At 41.0% G+C, this 14,535-nt stretch overlaps 1 protein-coding gene across 1 annotated transcript; it reads right to left on the bottom strand.

Moving 5' to 3' along the window:
* Positions 1–13,238: 13,238 nt before the first annotated feature.
* Positions 13,239–14,178, bottom strand: OR10A5 (olfactory receptor family 10 subfamily A member 5; the record flags this gene model as incomplete). The annotated part of the gene is given in 2 exon segments (XM_082659336.1): positions 13,239–13,740; positions 13,742–14,178. Coding segments are annotated over 2 exon segments (939 nt in total).
* Positions 14,179–14,535: the final 357 nt, after the last annotated feature.

The raw sequence follows: 14,535 nt of genomic DNA, 5'->3' as shown, positions 1-14,535 counted from the left end.
CAGTAGATTGGTTTCCTAATGGGTGTCTACCCTGAATGGGAGACTTACCAAGAGCCATGTGAATATCAGTGAGACACACACATTGGCAGACTTTGATTTAGGGTGAGTGGAGGAGCAGGCTGTCAAGTTGTGGGCTCCCCACACAACAGAGTGAAAAGGTTTTACTATGAAATGTCAACACCTAACCTAAAAGCCTTCCTTCTCCTCAGATAGTTTATTTAGGGAAGAACTTTTTGTGGGAGGAAGGCACTGGAGCTAAACTGCTTCTCTGTGTAGGTAGGAAGAGGGCTGGGAGGTTGGGGAGATGACTGGAATAGATGTTTCACATGTAACCCTTCACTCAATTCCTATGTTCTATTTAACTCTCACTGCCATACTCTGTTGAAACAGCTTAAGATTCTCGTAGGCAGATGGGTTTCCACCTCCACTGTGGTCACCTCCTAGCATATTCTAAGTTGTGACCTTTTCTACACTGCTTCTGTAAACTATATTTTCACTTTCTGTCTTGTAGAAATGTATTGACGCCATCTATATACTCATTAGTATCCCCATTACATGGGGACACAGGGCAAAGTGGAACAACTGAAGGAACATTCTCAGATCCAACACAAACCTTCTCCAAAGCTTGAGGAAAGTACACATTCATTACCAAAAAAAAAAAAAAAAGAAAAAGAAAAAAGAAAGTTCCGAAGTGCTTAAGAGGTATCACTCACTGAGTTCCAGCAGAACAATGAACTATGGGCCCAGATACTTTCAGAATTAACATACAGGGAGAAAGAAGAAAAACACGTTCACAGATCACATATTAAAAACAAAACAAAAAACCAAGTAAGCATTAAAAAAAAAAAAAGCAGATTTAACAACAAGAATATCCATTGTAACAATAAATGCCTGAGGTAAGGAGAATCTTTCGCCTTCCGAGATTAGCTTCTAAAAAGTAGCATAGAGCATTGTAACAATAAATTTGTTAAATTAACAAATAAATTTAAACTCAACTATGTAAAAAATTAAGAGACATCCAAAACAAAAGAACTCCAAAGCTTAAAGGGATGATAGAAAAAATAACAAACAAATGTAAACAACAATAATATGCAGGGATATACTGAATTAAGATGTATATTGAATTAAAAGCACAAATGAATAAAATGAGACAAAGAGGAAACTTTAAATGATTGAAGGTACAACTCATAATGAAATATGACTGCTACTAAGTGTATCAAATAACACAATGAAATATATTTATAGCAAAACCCTCAGAAAACAAGAGATGCAAGCAACAATACCACCACAGAAATGGGAGACTAAGGCAACTTTCTCAGTCCTTAACAAGTAAGCTAAAATTGATAGTATAGAGGACATGAATAACATGCTTAGCCTGATATATAAAACCAGATAGAATGTAGTTTCTATGCAAGCACTAAGCTGCTATTTACTAAGCTACCAAAAAACGCAATAAATAAAAAGTAAATAAAAGCGGTACAAACCACATTTATTACCAGAATGAAAACTAGATCTTAACATCAAGTAGAAATAGAAAAAAATCTCAACTACTTTGAAATTTAACTTTTGCTTCTGGAAAACAACTCAAATTAAAAACACTAAAAACACTGCACTTCAAAATCTAACAGCTCAAGTTCTACTGTTAGGCAATAGCAAAGCCTTATATATATAATTAAACAAGAATGAGATGAATTAAACGTTCAACTCAAAGTGAGAAAAAGCAACAAAATATACTAGGAGTTTATAGGTTAAAAATTAATAAATTACTCAGTATAAATAATTATAGAGCTAGGAGGACAGGTTAGAGATGTTCAGGATGATATGCTAGCACTTAAGATTTCGAAGGAGGAACAGTCTGGATGATAAATGGTCCAAGGTATGACTGTGACTGAGAATAGCTTAAGTGGTCTGTAAGTGACCACCAATGGAATAAACAAAGTCAAGAACTGTTAAAGTTTAAACTCTAAAGTACTTCTAAAGTACTAAACAGACACCTTTAAGGACGATGGTAGGACTCAGAATGAAGATTTAAGACGCTGAGCCAATACCAATGGAAGGAAGGGCTCAGTAAGGCGCAGGTGGCAGGAATCTGGAGAGTTAGATAAAATAACCAGCTGACACAAGTTCATAGGATTTTACAGCGTCAAGGAACTTGAACAGGCACTAATTATGGGGAAAAGGTAGTATCTGTGAAAAAGGGTTGTTTTAATCAAATAGGTCATAGGCAGAGCAGTAGCCCGAGGTAAGGAGAATCTTTCGCCTTCCGAGATTAGCTTCTAAAAAGTAGCATAGAGCAGTGTGCAAATAAGCATCTGAAATAAAGAGGTTTTAGGGAGTGGCCAGGAATGAGTGGGACAGCACGGCAAGTTGGAATGAACTTTTCTCCATTTTCTTTTCCAGTCGATTGACCCAGTCACACTGGATCGGGAATCCATATCAGTCATTCCAAAACCAGCTGAGCAAGATATATTTACCAGATTAAACGCCTGGAGACTGCCCCCATCCCAGAATGGAAAAGGAGACAGCAGACCTAGATCTGGAACCTAACCGTCCTGTTTCCCACCCCAGCCCTCTTTACCTCTCCTCTCTCACGCACTAACTTCCCACCACAGCCCACGCCTCCATCTCTGTCAGCTCGCGCCCTCCTCCAGCTTCTCCCGCAGAGACTGCAGAGCACAGAGTTGGAATCCAGGTAACAGCGAACAAGCCGAGGAGACCGCGTGGACGCCCTCAAGCAGGATTCCCAATTCCACGCACCCGCGTCCTCACCGCCCGCTGACCCGCGTGATACCTGCAAACAACCGCTCCTAGCCAGGGATGGGTTCAGTCACACCCAGGAGCCAGTTCAGAGGAGCCGCAGAAGTCGCCCTCCCAGCCCGGGGAGGGAGCTTGCGTTAGTAATCACGCCACAACTAAGCAGCGCGGGCCATACCTGTCACTTACACGCCAGCACCAGCTCAGTATCTACTAAATACCAAGACGCAGGCCGGCGCACTCCCGCGCATGCGCACCATCCGTGGAAGCCCCCAGAAGCCCCCGCGGCCCAAGTTTGTAAAGTAGACGGGGTGGGGCTTCTGCCCATCCCGCCCCTTTCCCAGGCCCCGCCCGCTTCATAGACGTGAGTCCAACCCTAGGGCCAGCAACCAAGGGCCATGCTTAGGGTAGGTGGGAAAAGGCCTTGTCAAACTTCTGTGGCCTCCTCCATCCCCATCTAGGAGAACTGGCCAAAATTTTTTTACCTTCTCACTCCACCCACCCTCCTCCTCCATTTTCTTGGAATCAAAAAACAGTGAAGTAATTTTGAAAAGACATGGTCTTGTATATAACATGGTTTAACATGTTTTTTTACTGACTTGCTCATTCACTCATTCACTCATTTATTCAATTTTGCATCGCGGTAGAAAATCTTGCAAAAGATCATGAGTCCAGTTTTGGCTTGTTACATATGAGATACTTTGTGACATCTAAGAAGCCTTGTCAAATTGGACGTAAGTGAGAGCTTAGAGGTGTATGGGGCCAGATTTGTAAAATTTGTGTCAGTAACGGGTAGATGGTACTCGATACTATGGGGGGGGGGCAGGGGGAGAATGAGACTGCAGGGAGAAGGAGAGAAAACAGTAGAAGGAGGAGGAGTCTAGGACTGAGCCCCAGAGGAAGAACTCAAACTAGTAAACCAGGGACTGTCTACCAGGAAGGGAGCTTTAAATCTAGATCAAACAAGATAGGAACCAGATTTTTGTTTGTTTTAACCAACCTCTTCTGTACTCATGACTATCATAAGCAAATTATAAATGTCATCTCACTCATCACCACAACACTATAAGGAAGAGATTATCATCCCCAACTTTATGGAAACTAAAAGATAGCGAAGCTGAGCTTCAAGCTCAGATCACTTCGTACTTGTCCCACTGCTACTCACTCAACGCTTCAAGATTTAGAGGGTCATTAGTAAGATGTGCCAGAATTGTGGAATGATATTTTCCAAGATTGGGAGTATGGTGTGCGCCATGAATTGTTTGTGATGGGGTTGACCTTTATAAAAGTCAGTTAATAGCTAGGCAAAATAAAAATTTTAACTTGTGAGTATTGCCAGTAAACAGGCTCAAACATAGTCTTTAGCTAATTAAGATTTCAGGGAAATGGAAAGGGTGCCAAGTATGAAGCAGAATGACCAGCCTTCCTCTCATACCTTATAGATATGAGGTTTCTGACCATGTGTCTTCAAAGGTCCACAGAGGCCTAGACACTGCTTTCTAATTGAAGAAGGGCCCTTTTCATTTTGCAGTCACCTCACTAAAGTCCAGCTATTTTTTAAGGGCACAATCTTAAAGATTTCTCTCAATATATGACTTTCATTGTAAAGCCATCTGGGATTAGATCCTTAAGATGCATAGACTTGTTTGCTACAAACTCCATTCTCTTCTATCATTGTGAAATCCAGATCTTCTCTGTATTTAAGAAAAAAATATAGAGAAAACTTGACCTGAGTTAAGCCAACACTTTTCCTAGACCACTTACATATTCATTCAGCCAATTTTTATTGAGAATTTAATATGTGGCAAATACTGTACTAGCAATTGAAAATATATTAGTAAACGCAATCAAATGAAGACTGTCTTAACGACCAGTGGAAGCATTCCATATGCTAAGCTATTGTATTTCTTCACCCAATGTTCTGTGTTCTGCATATCCTCAGAATATTGTGTTGTGTAGATTGTGAGTTGCATTGGTCAGTCTGGAATTTGTAGATAGTCAAGATATGAATAGGGGTGATTTGGTTTCATGGGCCATGTGTTATGGACATTTGTCAGTTTTTGGCTTCTGATCCTTTGAATACACTGTCTAAAATTATAATCTTCTGTTGAGTCTTGTGAGGGAGTTGGAGCCTGTCTCCATCCATGGAAACTGAATACATCTAATATTAACTTCCTTTGTCTGCACTGCAGCTAGGACTCGATCAATTAGATATACCCAGTCTAGACTTTGAATTAAGAGCTAGTGACGTGAAAAAGCAAGGACACCAAAAAGTTTCTTTTTAAAAAAACAGACTTTATTTTTTAGGTCAGGTTTAGATGTACAGAAAAATTGAGAAGATATAGTACATTGAGTTCTGATATTACCCCCCTTTTCCCACTATCGACTTACATTGTTATTATTATTATTTACATTATTATGGCACATCTGCTACAATTAAGAAAATAAGATTAATACCTTATTATTAACTAAACTTTATACTTTGTTTGAATTTGCTTAGGTTTTGTCTCCTTAGGCTCCTCCTGGCTGTGACAGTTTTTGAGACTTGTTTTTGATGACCTTTACAGTTTTGAGGAGTACAGGTTGTATATTTTATAGGAAGCCCATGTATGAGAATTTGTTTTTCTCATGATTCGACTGAGGTTATGGGTTTGAGGTATCTTCCGATCATAAAGTGCTATTTCCATCATATCATCTCAAGGGAACGTACTAACAACAGGACTTAACACTATTTATGTTAACCTTGGTCACCTGGCTGAGGTAGTGTCAGCAATTTCTTCTCTTTTTTTGTCAGCGGTAGAGAGAGCAGCAACATTCCAATTTCCAGGTTCAGGGAATTAGCAGCTCCAGCAGCAGGGCCTGTGCTGAGGGTGTTGGCAGTGTAAACTGCGCCACCTAGTGTTAAATGGCAGTGATGTCCTTAGCTGACATCGTGTTAATGAATTTGTGTTAATGAATTTGGCCCGTGATTCTGGCTGCAGAATCGGAATTACTATTATTCAGTATTTTTCCTTTTAGCTTAAATCATGCATAGTCAGTTTCTGTTACTTGCAAATACAACCCTGACTGATACATCATCTTTATTATGATTCTTTAGAAGCTTCTTGGCCCTTTATTCCCCCTCTCCCTCCATAGCAGGAGAGGTAGTAGTTTTTTTTTTGTTTTTGTTTGTTTGTTTGTTTGTTTTTTGCGGTACGCGGGCCTCTCACTGCTGTGGCCTCTCCCGTTGCGGAGCACAGGCTCCGCACGCGCAGGCTCAGCGGCCATGGCTCACGGGCCCAGCCGTTCCGCGGCATGTGGGATCTTCCCGGACCGGGCACGAACCCGTGTCCCCTGCATCGGCAGGCGGACTCTCAACCACTGCGCCACCAGGGTGGGTAGTAGTTTTTATTGGTAATGTGAATAAGCCGCACAGGAATCTATTTGAATGTGATGGAGCACAATTCTCTCAAGAGTTTCAGTTATCCATTGCTGCATAACAAACCATCTCAAAACTCTGTGCCTTAAAACAGCCATCATTTTATTTGCTTAGGATTCCAGAATTTGGAAGGTGGAGATGGCAACTATCGGTAATGGCAATATTTAAGGTAGTGTTTGTACTTTCTTCTTACATTTTCTTATTTTTTCTGCTGTTACTGAAGTAGCTCTCATCTAGATCATCAGTGACAGCCAAGTCACCAATTTCAACTATTAATTTTTTGTCCTTGTCTACATCACCTCATCTAGCACATGTTGTCTGAATGAGGGTTTTCTCTGATCCTCCTACCCCAGATTAGAGTTTGTCTATTGTAGTGCAGTTCCAGTAATTTTAAAAGGATAGTAACAAATGCAAAAGTGTGTATTAAAACACATTATGTGTCAGTCATTGCTCTGATAAAATGGTAAGATAAAATGAAATAAGAGTTCAATAAATACTTTTAAAATGATTCCATGGATGCATGAATGCATGAATGAAAGAAATAAGAACTTTGGTTACTAGATATCTCTTCACTGGGGAGGTCTTCCCCTGCAAAGTCAATCTGAGGTGTGTTGTTCCTGGACCTATGTTCATGGTAACTGTAGAATGGTTACTATGGAATCCCCTCTAAATGTGTGATTGATTAACGTTTGGGTAAAAGAGCCAAGCAGAGGGACCTTCAAGATGGCAGAGGAGTAAAAGGTGGAGATCACCTTCCTCCCCACAGATACACCAGAAATACATCTACATGTGGAACAACTCCTACAGAACACCTACTGAACGCTGGCAGAAGACCTCAGACCTCCCAAAAGGCAGGAAACTCCCCACGTACCTGGGTAGGGCAAAAGAAAAAAGAAAAAAACAGAGACAAAAGAATAGGGACGGAACCTACACCTCTGGGAGGGAGCTGTGAAGGAGGAAAGGTCTCCACACACTAGGAAGCCCCTTCGCGGGCGGAGACTGTGGGAGGCATAGGGAGGAAGCTTCAGAGCCACGGGGGAGAGCGCAGCAACAGGGGTGTGGAGGGCAAAGCGGAGAGATTCCCGCACAGAGGATCGGTGCCAACCAGCCCGAGAGGCTTGTCTGCTCACCCGCCGGGACGGGCGGGGTCTGGGAGCTGAGGCTCGGGCTTCGGAGGTCGGAGCGCAGGGAGAGGACTGGGGTTGGCGGCGTGAACACAGCCTGAAGGGGGCTAGTGCACCACGGCTAGCCGAGAGGGAGTCCGGGAAAAGGTCTAGACCTGCCGAAGAGGCAAGAGACTTTTTCTTGCCTCTTGGTTTCGTGGTGCGCGAGGAGAGGGGATTAAGAGCGCCGCTTAAAGGAGCTCCAAAGACTGGCGCGAGCCGCGGCTATCAGCGCGGACCCCAGAGACTGGCATGAAACGCTAAGGCTACTGCTGCAGCCACCAAGAAGCCTGTGTGCAAGCACAGGTCACTATCCACACCTCCGCTCCCGGGAGCCTGTGCAGACCGCCACTGCCAGGGTCCCGGGATCCAGGGACAACTTCCTCGGGAGAACGCACGGCGCGCCTCAGTCTGTTGCAACGTCACACTGGCCTGATAATCATTATCACTGATAATCATAGAAGAGAAAATCCTCAACAAAGTACTAGCAAACAGATTCCAACAGCACATTGAAAGGATCATACATCAAGATCAAGTGAGGTTTATCCCAGGAATACAAGGATTCTTCAATATACGCCAATCAATGTGATACACCATATTAACAAATTGAAGGAGAAAAACCATATGATAATCTCAATAGATGCAGAAAAAGCTTTTGACAAATTCAACACCATTTATGATAAAAACTCTCCAGAAAGTAGACATAGAGGTAACCTACCTCAACATAATAAAGGCCATATATGACAAACCCACAGCCAACATTGTCCTCCGTGGTGAAAAACTGAAACCATTTCCTCTAAGATCAGGAACAAGACAAGGTTGTCCACTCTCACCACTATTATTCAGTATAGTTTTGGAAGTTTTAGCCACGGCAATCAGAGAATAAAAAGAAACAAAAGGAATCCAAATCAGAAAAAAAAGAATTAAAACTGTCACTGTTTGCAGATGGCATGATACTATACATAGAGAATCCTAAAGATGCTACCAGAAAACTACTAGAGCTAATCAATGAATTTGGTAAAGTTGCAGGATACAAAATTAATGCACAGAAATCTTTTGCATTCCTATACAATAATGATGAAAAATCTGAAAGTGAAATTAAGAAAACACTCCCATTTACCATTGCAACAAAAAGAATAAAATATCTAGGAATAAACCTACCTAAGGAGATAAAAGACCTGTATGCAGAAAACTATAAGACACTGATGAAAGAAATTAAAGATGATATAAACAGATGGAGAGATATACCATGTTCTTGGATTGGAAGAATCAACATTGTGAAAATGACTCTACTACCCAAAGCAATCTACAGATTCAATGCAATCCCTATCAAACTACCACTGGCATTTTTCACAGAACTAGAGCAAAAAACTTCAGTTTGTATGGAAACACAAAAGACCCCGAATAGCCAAAGCAATCTTGAGAAAGAAAAACGGAGCCAGAGGAATCAGGCTCCCAGACTTCAGACTATACTACAAGGCTACAGTAATCAAGACAGTATGGTACTGGCACAAAAACAGCAATACAGATCAATGGAACAGGATAGAAAGCCCAGAGATAAACCCACACACATATGGTCACCTTATCTTTGACAAAGGAGGCAAGAATATACAATGGAGTACATACAGCCTCTTGAATAAGTGGTTAGGGAGTGTTCTAATTTCATAAGAATGAAATTAGAAAACTTCCTAATACCATACACAAAAATAAACTCAAAATGGATTAAAGACCTAAATGTAAGGCCAATCACTATAGAACTCTTAGAGGAAAATACAGGCAGAACACACTATGACATAAATCACAGCAAGATCCTTTTTGATCCACCTCCTAGAGAAATGGAAATAAAAACAAAAATAAACAAATGGCACCTAATGAAACTTCAAAGCTTTTGCACAGCAAAGGAAACCATAAACAAGATGAAAAGACAACCCTCAGAATGGGAGATAATATTTGCAAACGAAGCAACTGACAAAGGATTAATCTCCAAAATATACAAGCAGCTCATGCAGCTCAATATCAAAAAAACAAACAACCCAATCCAAAAATGGGCAGAAGACCTAGACATTTCTCCAAAGAAGATACACAGATTGCCAACAGACACATGAAAGAATGCTCAACATCATTAATCATTAGAGAAATGCAAATCAAAACTACAATGAGATATCATCTCACACCGGTCAGAACGGCCATCAGCAAAAAATCTACAAACAATAAATGCTGGAGAGAGTGTGGAGAAAAGGGAACCCTCTTGCACTGTTGTTGGGAATGTAAATTGATACAGCCACTATGGAGAACAGGATGGAGGTTCCTTAAAAAACTAAAAATAGAAATACCATATGACCCAGCAATCCCACTACTGGGCATATACCCTGAGAAAACCATAATTCAAAAAGAGTCATATACCAAAATATTCATTGCAGCTCTATTTACAATAGCCAGGACATGGAAGCAACCTAAGTGTCCATCAACAGATGGATACAGAAGATGTGGCACATATATACAATGGAATATAACTCAGTCATAAAAAGGAACGAAACTGAGTTATTTGTAGTGAGGTGGATGGACCTAGTAGACGGGAATAAAGATACAGACCTACTAGAGAATGGACTTGAGGATATGGGGAGGGGGAAGGGTAAGCTGGGACAAAGTGAGAGAGTGGCATGGACATATATACACTACCAAACGTAAAATAGATAGCTAGTGGGAAGCAGCCGCATAGCACAGGGAGATCAGCTCGGTGTTTTGTGACCACGTAGAGGGGTGGGATAGGGAGGGTGGGAGAGAGAGAGATGCAAGAGGGAAGAGATCTGGGGACATATGTATATGTATAACTGATTCAGTTTGTTATAAAGCAGAAACTAACACACCATTGTAAAGCAATTATACTCCAATAAAGATGTCTTAAAAAAAAAAGATCTGGGGTTTCAGTGGCCATTTCTTTAGTGGTCATTTTTTAATGTTCTGATTAAAAGCTTGCAGTTTTTGGTTGACTCAAAACACTCAGATGACGGAAAGCATGTCTGAAGGGCAGATTGTAATGGATGCTGTCCTTGAGTCATTTTGCCCAGCTCAGTGCAACCTTCTGTGTCAGCTTCTGCAAGCTAACTTCTAATAGCTTGTAAATGAGACCTTCAGAAGAATGCCCCCGGGCACTGGCGACCTGGCTTTAGTTCTCCCTCTTCCCTACAACTGGGAGTATGAAAAGGCCTCCTTCCTATGACCTGAAGCAGAACAAACTCTGATTTATTTATGCTCTGGAGATCCATAAGGGAACTGGGATTTCCCCTGAAATTATTTTGCTTATCTTGTTCTCCATTCCCCTTTCACTTTCCCCACTCGCTTAATGGTTTCTCCTTAATATATAACTTGTACTTGAATCCTTGGCTCCATATCCGATTCTGGGGTAACCTGGCCTATGATGAAAGTATCTGGTCACAAGGAAAGATCAGTTACTGCATGTTTGGGTGGTTCCTAAAAAGTGAAAGGGGATTCATAACAGGCATATGAAGGAAAAAGCTTTAGGCTTGACTTTTCTGGGAAAAAAAAATCTCTCTTGTACCTCTTTTATGGATCTCCCCTAGACTTTCAGAACACCTGTGCTCTACCATAGGAATTGGTCTAGCTCTAGAATCAACCCCCCTCTCTTGAGTGGTATATTTCTCCACATGCAATCCACCATCAAGTCCTATCAATTCTTCCTGTAAAAGATATTTTGAATTAATTTCTACTAATACCACTCTATTCCAAGTCATCATCGTTTCTCAGCTAGACTATCCATTCATTTATTTATCTTGCATATACTATTGAAAAAAAGGAAAATAATTTCATTGTATGTAACTTTTAATTGGGCAAAGCAAATCAGAATAGATTGAGTAAAGTGATAGCCTTCAATATCTAAGTAAATGTCCTGAGACCTTGGCATCAGGAACTCTCTTAGTTGTTTTTAAGAGACTTTTTAAAGTATGCCTGTACCTTAGGCTTCATCCACAGAAAGGGGCACCCCTTGCTCTGTGTAGCTTGCGGCTCCTGGAAAGTGGTACTGACTCCTGTGGCCATATAAGGGCTGCCCCACTGGTTTACAGCATCACATCCATCTGCATTGTCTCAGCACCAAATACTCTTTTTCTCAATAAACCATCGTTGGCAATTTTATTCTACTGTTTGTGCATGTTGACTATCTACCGTGGCAATCTCCAGCCTCTCTAAGCTGCATGCCTGGACAGTCTATGTTGTCTCTCCATGTACCAGTTATTCTTTCTGTTAATGCTCTGGCTTCAAATTTGCATACATTTTCAGTGATCTGCCTTAACCTTATTTCTCCATAGTATTTTAGTGTGAGTTTTGCAGAACATAAGGTTTCCAGGAATGCCTATGCTGTAGTAAAACAGAAACATTTGTGCAGTATTCATTTTCAAAGAGTTACAGGTACATTGGGGGAAGACAAACATGTAAAAATAAGTACAGGATAGTAGACACAGAATTTAACTTGGGTATTGACAAACTTAGAATAGATGCATGTAGGATGAGCAATTTATGCTGCCTGAGGAATTGCAGTAGACCATGAAAGATGAGATGGATTTGGCTAAAATGAAGGTCAAAAGAACCTTTTGAGCAGAGAAAATAGAGTACCAAGACATCACCAACTGCTAATCATCTAACCTATGAACTCAGAAGTCTAAATGAAATGCATGACTTTTCTCTGATTTACTCACGTATTCCCTCTGTATTCTTCAAAATTTATTCATTCAAATTAAAATTTAATTATGTTTCCTTACCTATTATATAAGCAAAATTGCAAATGACTGATGACAAATATTATCGATGTGGCTGTGAGGAAACAAGAACTCTCATAAATTGCTGTTGAGAGTATAAAATGGTACAATCAATTTGGAGGGAAATGTGCCAATATAGGAACACTATATATGTATTTACACTTGGCCCAATAAATCCAATTTCTAGATTTCCATACGTCAGATACACTGGCAAAAGCATAAAAAGGCACATGCATAAAGCTTTTCTTTTAATTGTAAAAGACTCATTAAATAAACTATGGTGTATCTACAAAGCAGAGTACTACGAAGTTATAAAAAGAATGAGGAATCTTTTTGTGGTTAAAGAAGAGCTATGTTGGAGTTAGCTGGATCCATTTTAATCCTTAATGAAAGCAGCATCATGATTGAAATTTATGATATTACTCCAACAAGGTGTAAGAACCTAAGTTACTGATTAAGAATGATCATTAAACAAATAACCACTGAAACCCCAAATCTAGAGAGAGAGCCTGTGGAAGCTCAGGTCATTCTTCCTGGGATAAATAGAATGAGGAATAAATCATTGTTGGATTTATAAAGGTATAGGTATGGGAATTATTGACCCACTTTCCTATATCCATACAATACATATGAGTGAGCTTGAAAGAACTAACACTCCCTCAAGGACACGAGAACTAAAATAAGGCAGTGAGGAGAGTTATGCATCGGGAGGACTCATAGGGTTTCCTATCTGATGAATGCAGTCAGATTTGCCCAAAGGAAGACAAAGTCACAAGGTGATTTTTGATGGGTTGTGCCCTCTTTTATTCTGTGTGTTCCCATGTTAGGATTATAAGCAGTTTCATACCGTTCACAGTGTGCACACAGGAATGTGAATATCTGGAATTACTTGGCCACAGAAGTGTTAAAATGATGATAAGAAAAAGAATGTAAGTCCATAATGGGCAGGCAGAGGAGGTTTCCAGGTGGTGGTGACAGGTCTAAACTACCTCTGTGCTGTTTTCACTGAGCTTTCCAATAGTCATTTCAGCAGCTGGGTTTCATCACAATGGAGATAGGCAGAGGCAGAGGAATTCTAAATATCAAACTGATTGTTCCCTATTCGAAAGACTTTAGTCTTTTTCTTAATGTCTATGGGATGCAGTCTCTAAGGCCTAGGGCCTTGTAGAAGGTCCGGACAAGGGCATTCTTCACCTCATTATTTCTCAGGCTGTAAATTATGGGGTTCAAAATGGGAGTCATAACAGTATAGGACAGTGATAGCACCTTCTTGCTCTCAGGAGAATTATTGGACTTAGGGTGGAAATAGATGAGGCTTAAAGATACATAGAAAAGGGAGACAACAAGGAGGTGGGAGGAGCAGGTAGAGAAGGCTTTGTGCGTCCCTTCAGCTGATGGAATCTTGAGGATGGCAGCAATGATGCAAGTGTAGGAACATAGGATCAGCAAGCAGGGTATCATGACGACCAGAATGGTTCCAACAATGGCACAGATCTCAAACAGTGCCATGTCTGCACAGACCAGCCTCAGCACAGGTGGGCTGTCACAGAAGAAGTGATTCACCTTGGTGCCACAGAATGGAAAGCTGAAGAGCCATGTGGTCTGCACAGTAGCCATGGGAATGCCTGGAAACAGCCAGTTTTGCCCATGTCTTAGGGTTCATGATGACTGGGTAGTGCAAGGGATTGCAGATGGCTACATAGCGGTCATATGCCATTGTGGCCAGGAGGAAACATTCAAAAACCCCAAAGAAGAAGAAGAAATACATCTGAGTGGCACAGCCAAGAAAGGAGATGGTTGTGTCCTGGGCAATCAGAGTCCCCAGCATCTTGGGCACAATGACTAGGTTGAAGCCAATCTCTATGAAAGACAAGTTCCTGAGGAAGAAGTACATGGGGCTGTGCAGCATGGGGTCAGCCAAGGTAACCAGAATGATGAGGCTGTTTCCCAGCAGGGTGACCAGGTAGATGATTAAAAATATCAGGAAGAGTAATGACTGTATTTCACTAGGTAGGGAAGAGAAACTCATGAGGATAAACTCACTAACTCTTGTCCAGTTTCCTTCAGCCATTGATATGGGAATGAATTCCGAGCTGTGGTCATAGAGAGAGATTCTCGATTGGAAGAGTCAGATTCTGGATTTGTGTTTCAGACTCCTTCTTAGTGTCAGGGAAAGAGGCAAGATCAGGATTTCAGTTGCAAGAGAAAGGGCCTTGTGTTGTCTAAGAATAAAGACACAAGGAAGAAAGGCCAGAGCCTGAGCTCTGAAATGGGAAATGTCTTATTGTTCCCCACTCTTATTCTTTGTGATCAATTTTCCACTTTGTTACCATATTTGCTAAAACAACTCAGATCATTTACACACACCCATTTTCTGCTGCACACTTAATACCTTTTTAGCAGGGTTAAATGAAAGGTGTCCTGCGGA

Source organism: Grampus griseus, assembly GCF_964374135.1.
Source record: "Grampus griseus genome assembly, chromosome: 8".
Lineage (NCBI taxonomy): Eukaryota > Metazoa > Chordata > Mammalia > Artiodactyla > Delphinidae > Grampus > Grampus griseus.
Note: the sequence above shows the minus strand (reverse complement) of the source record. Positions and strands in the feature narration are given on the sequence as shown.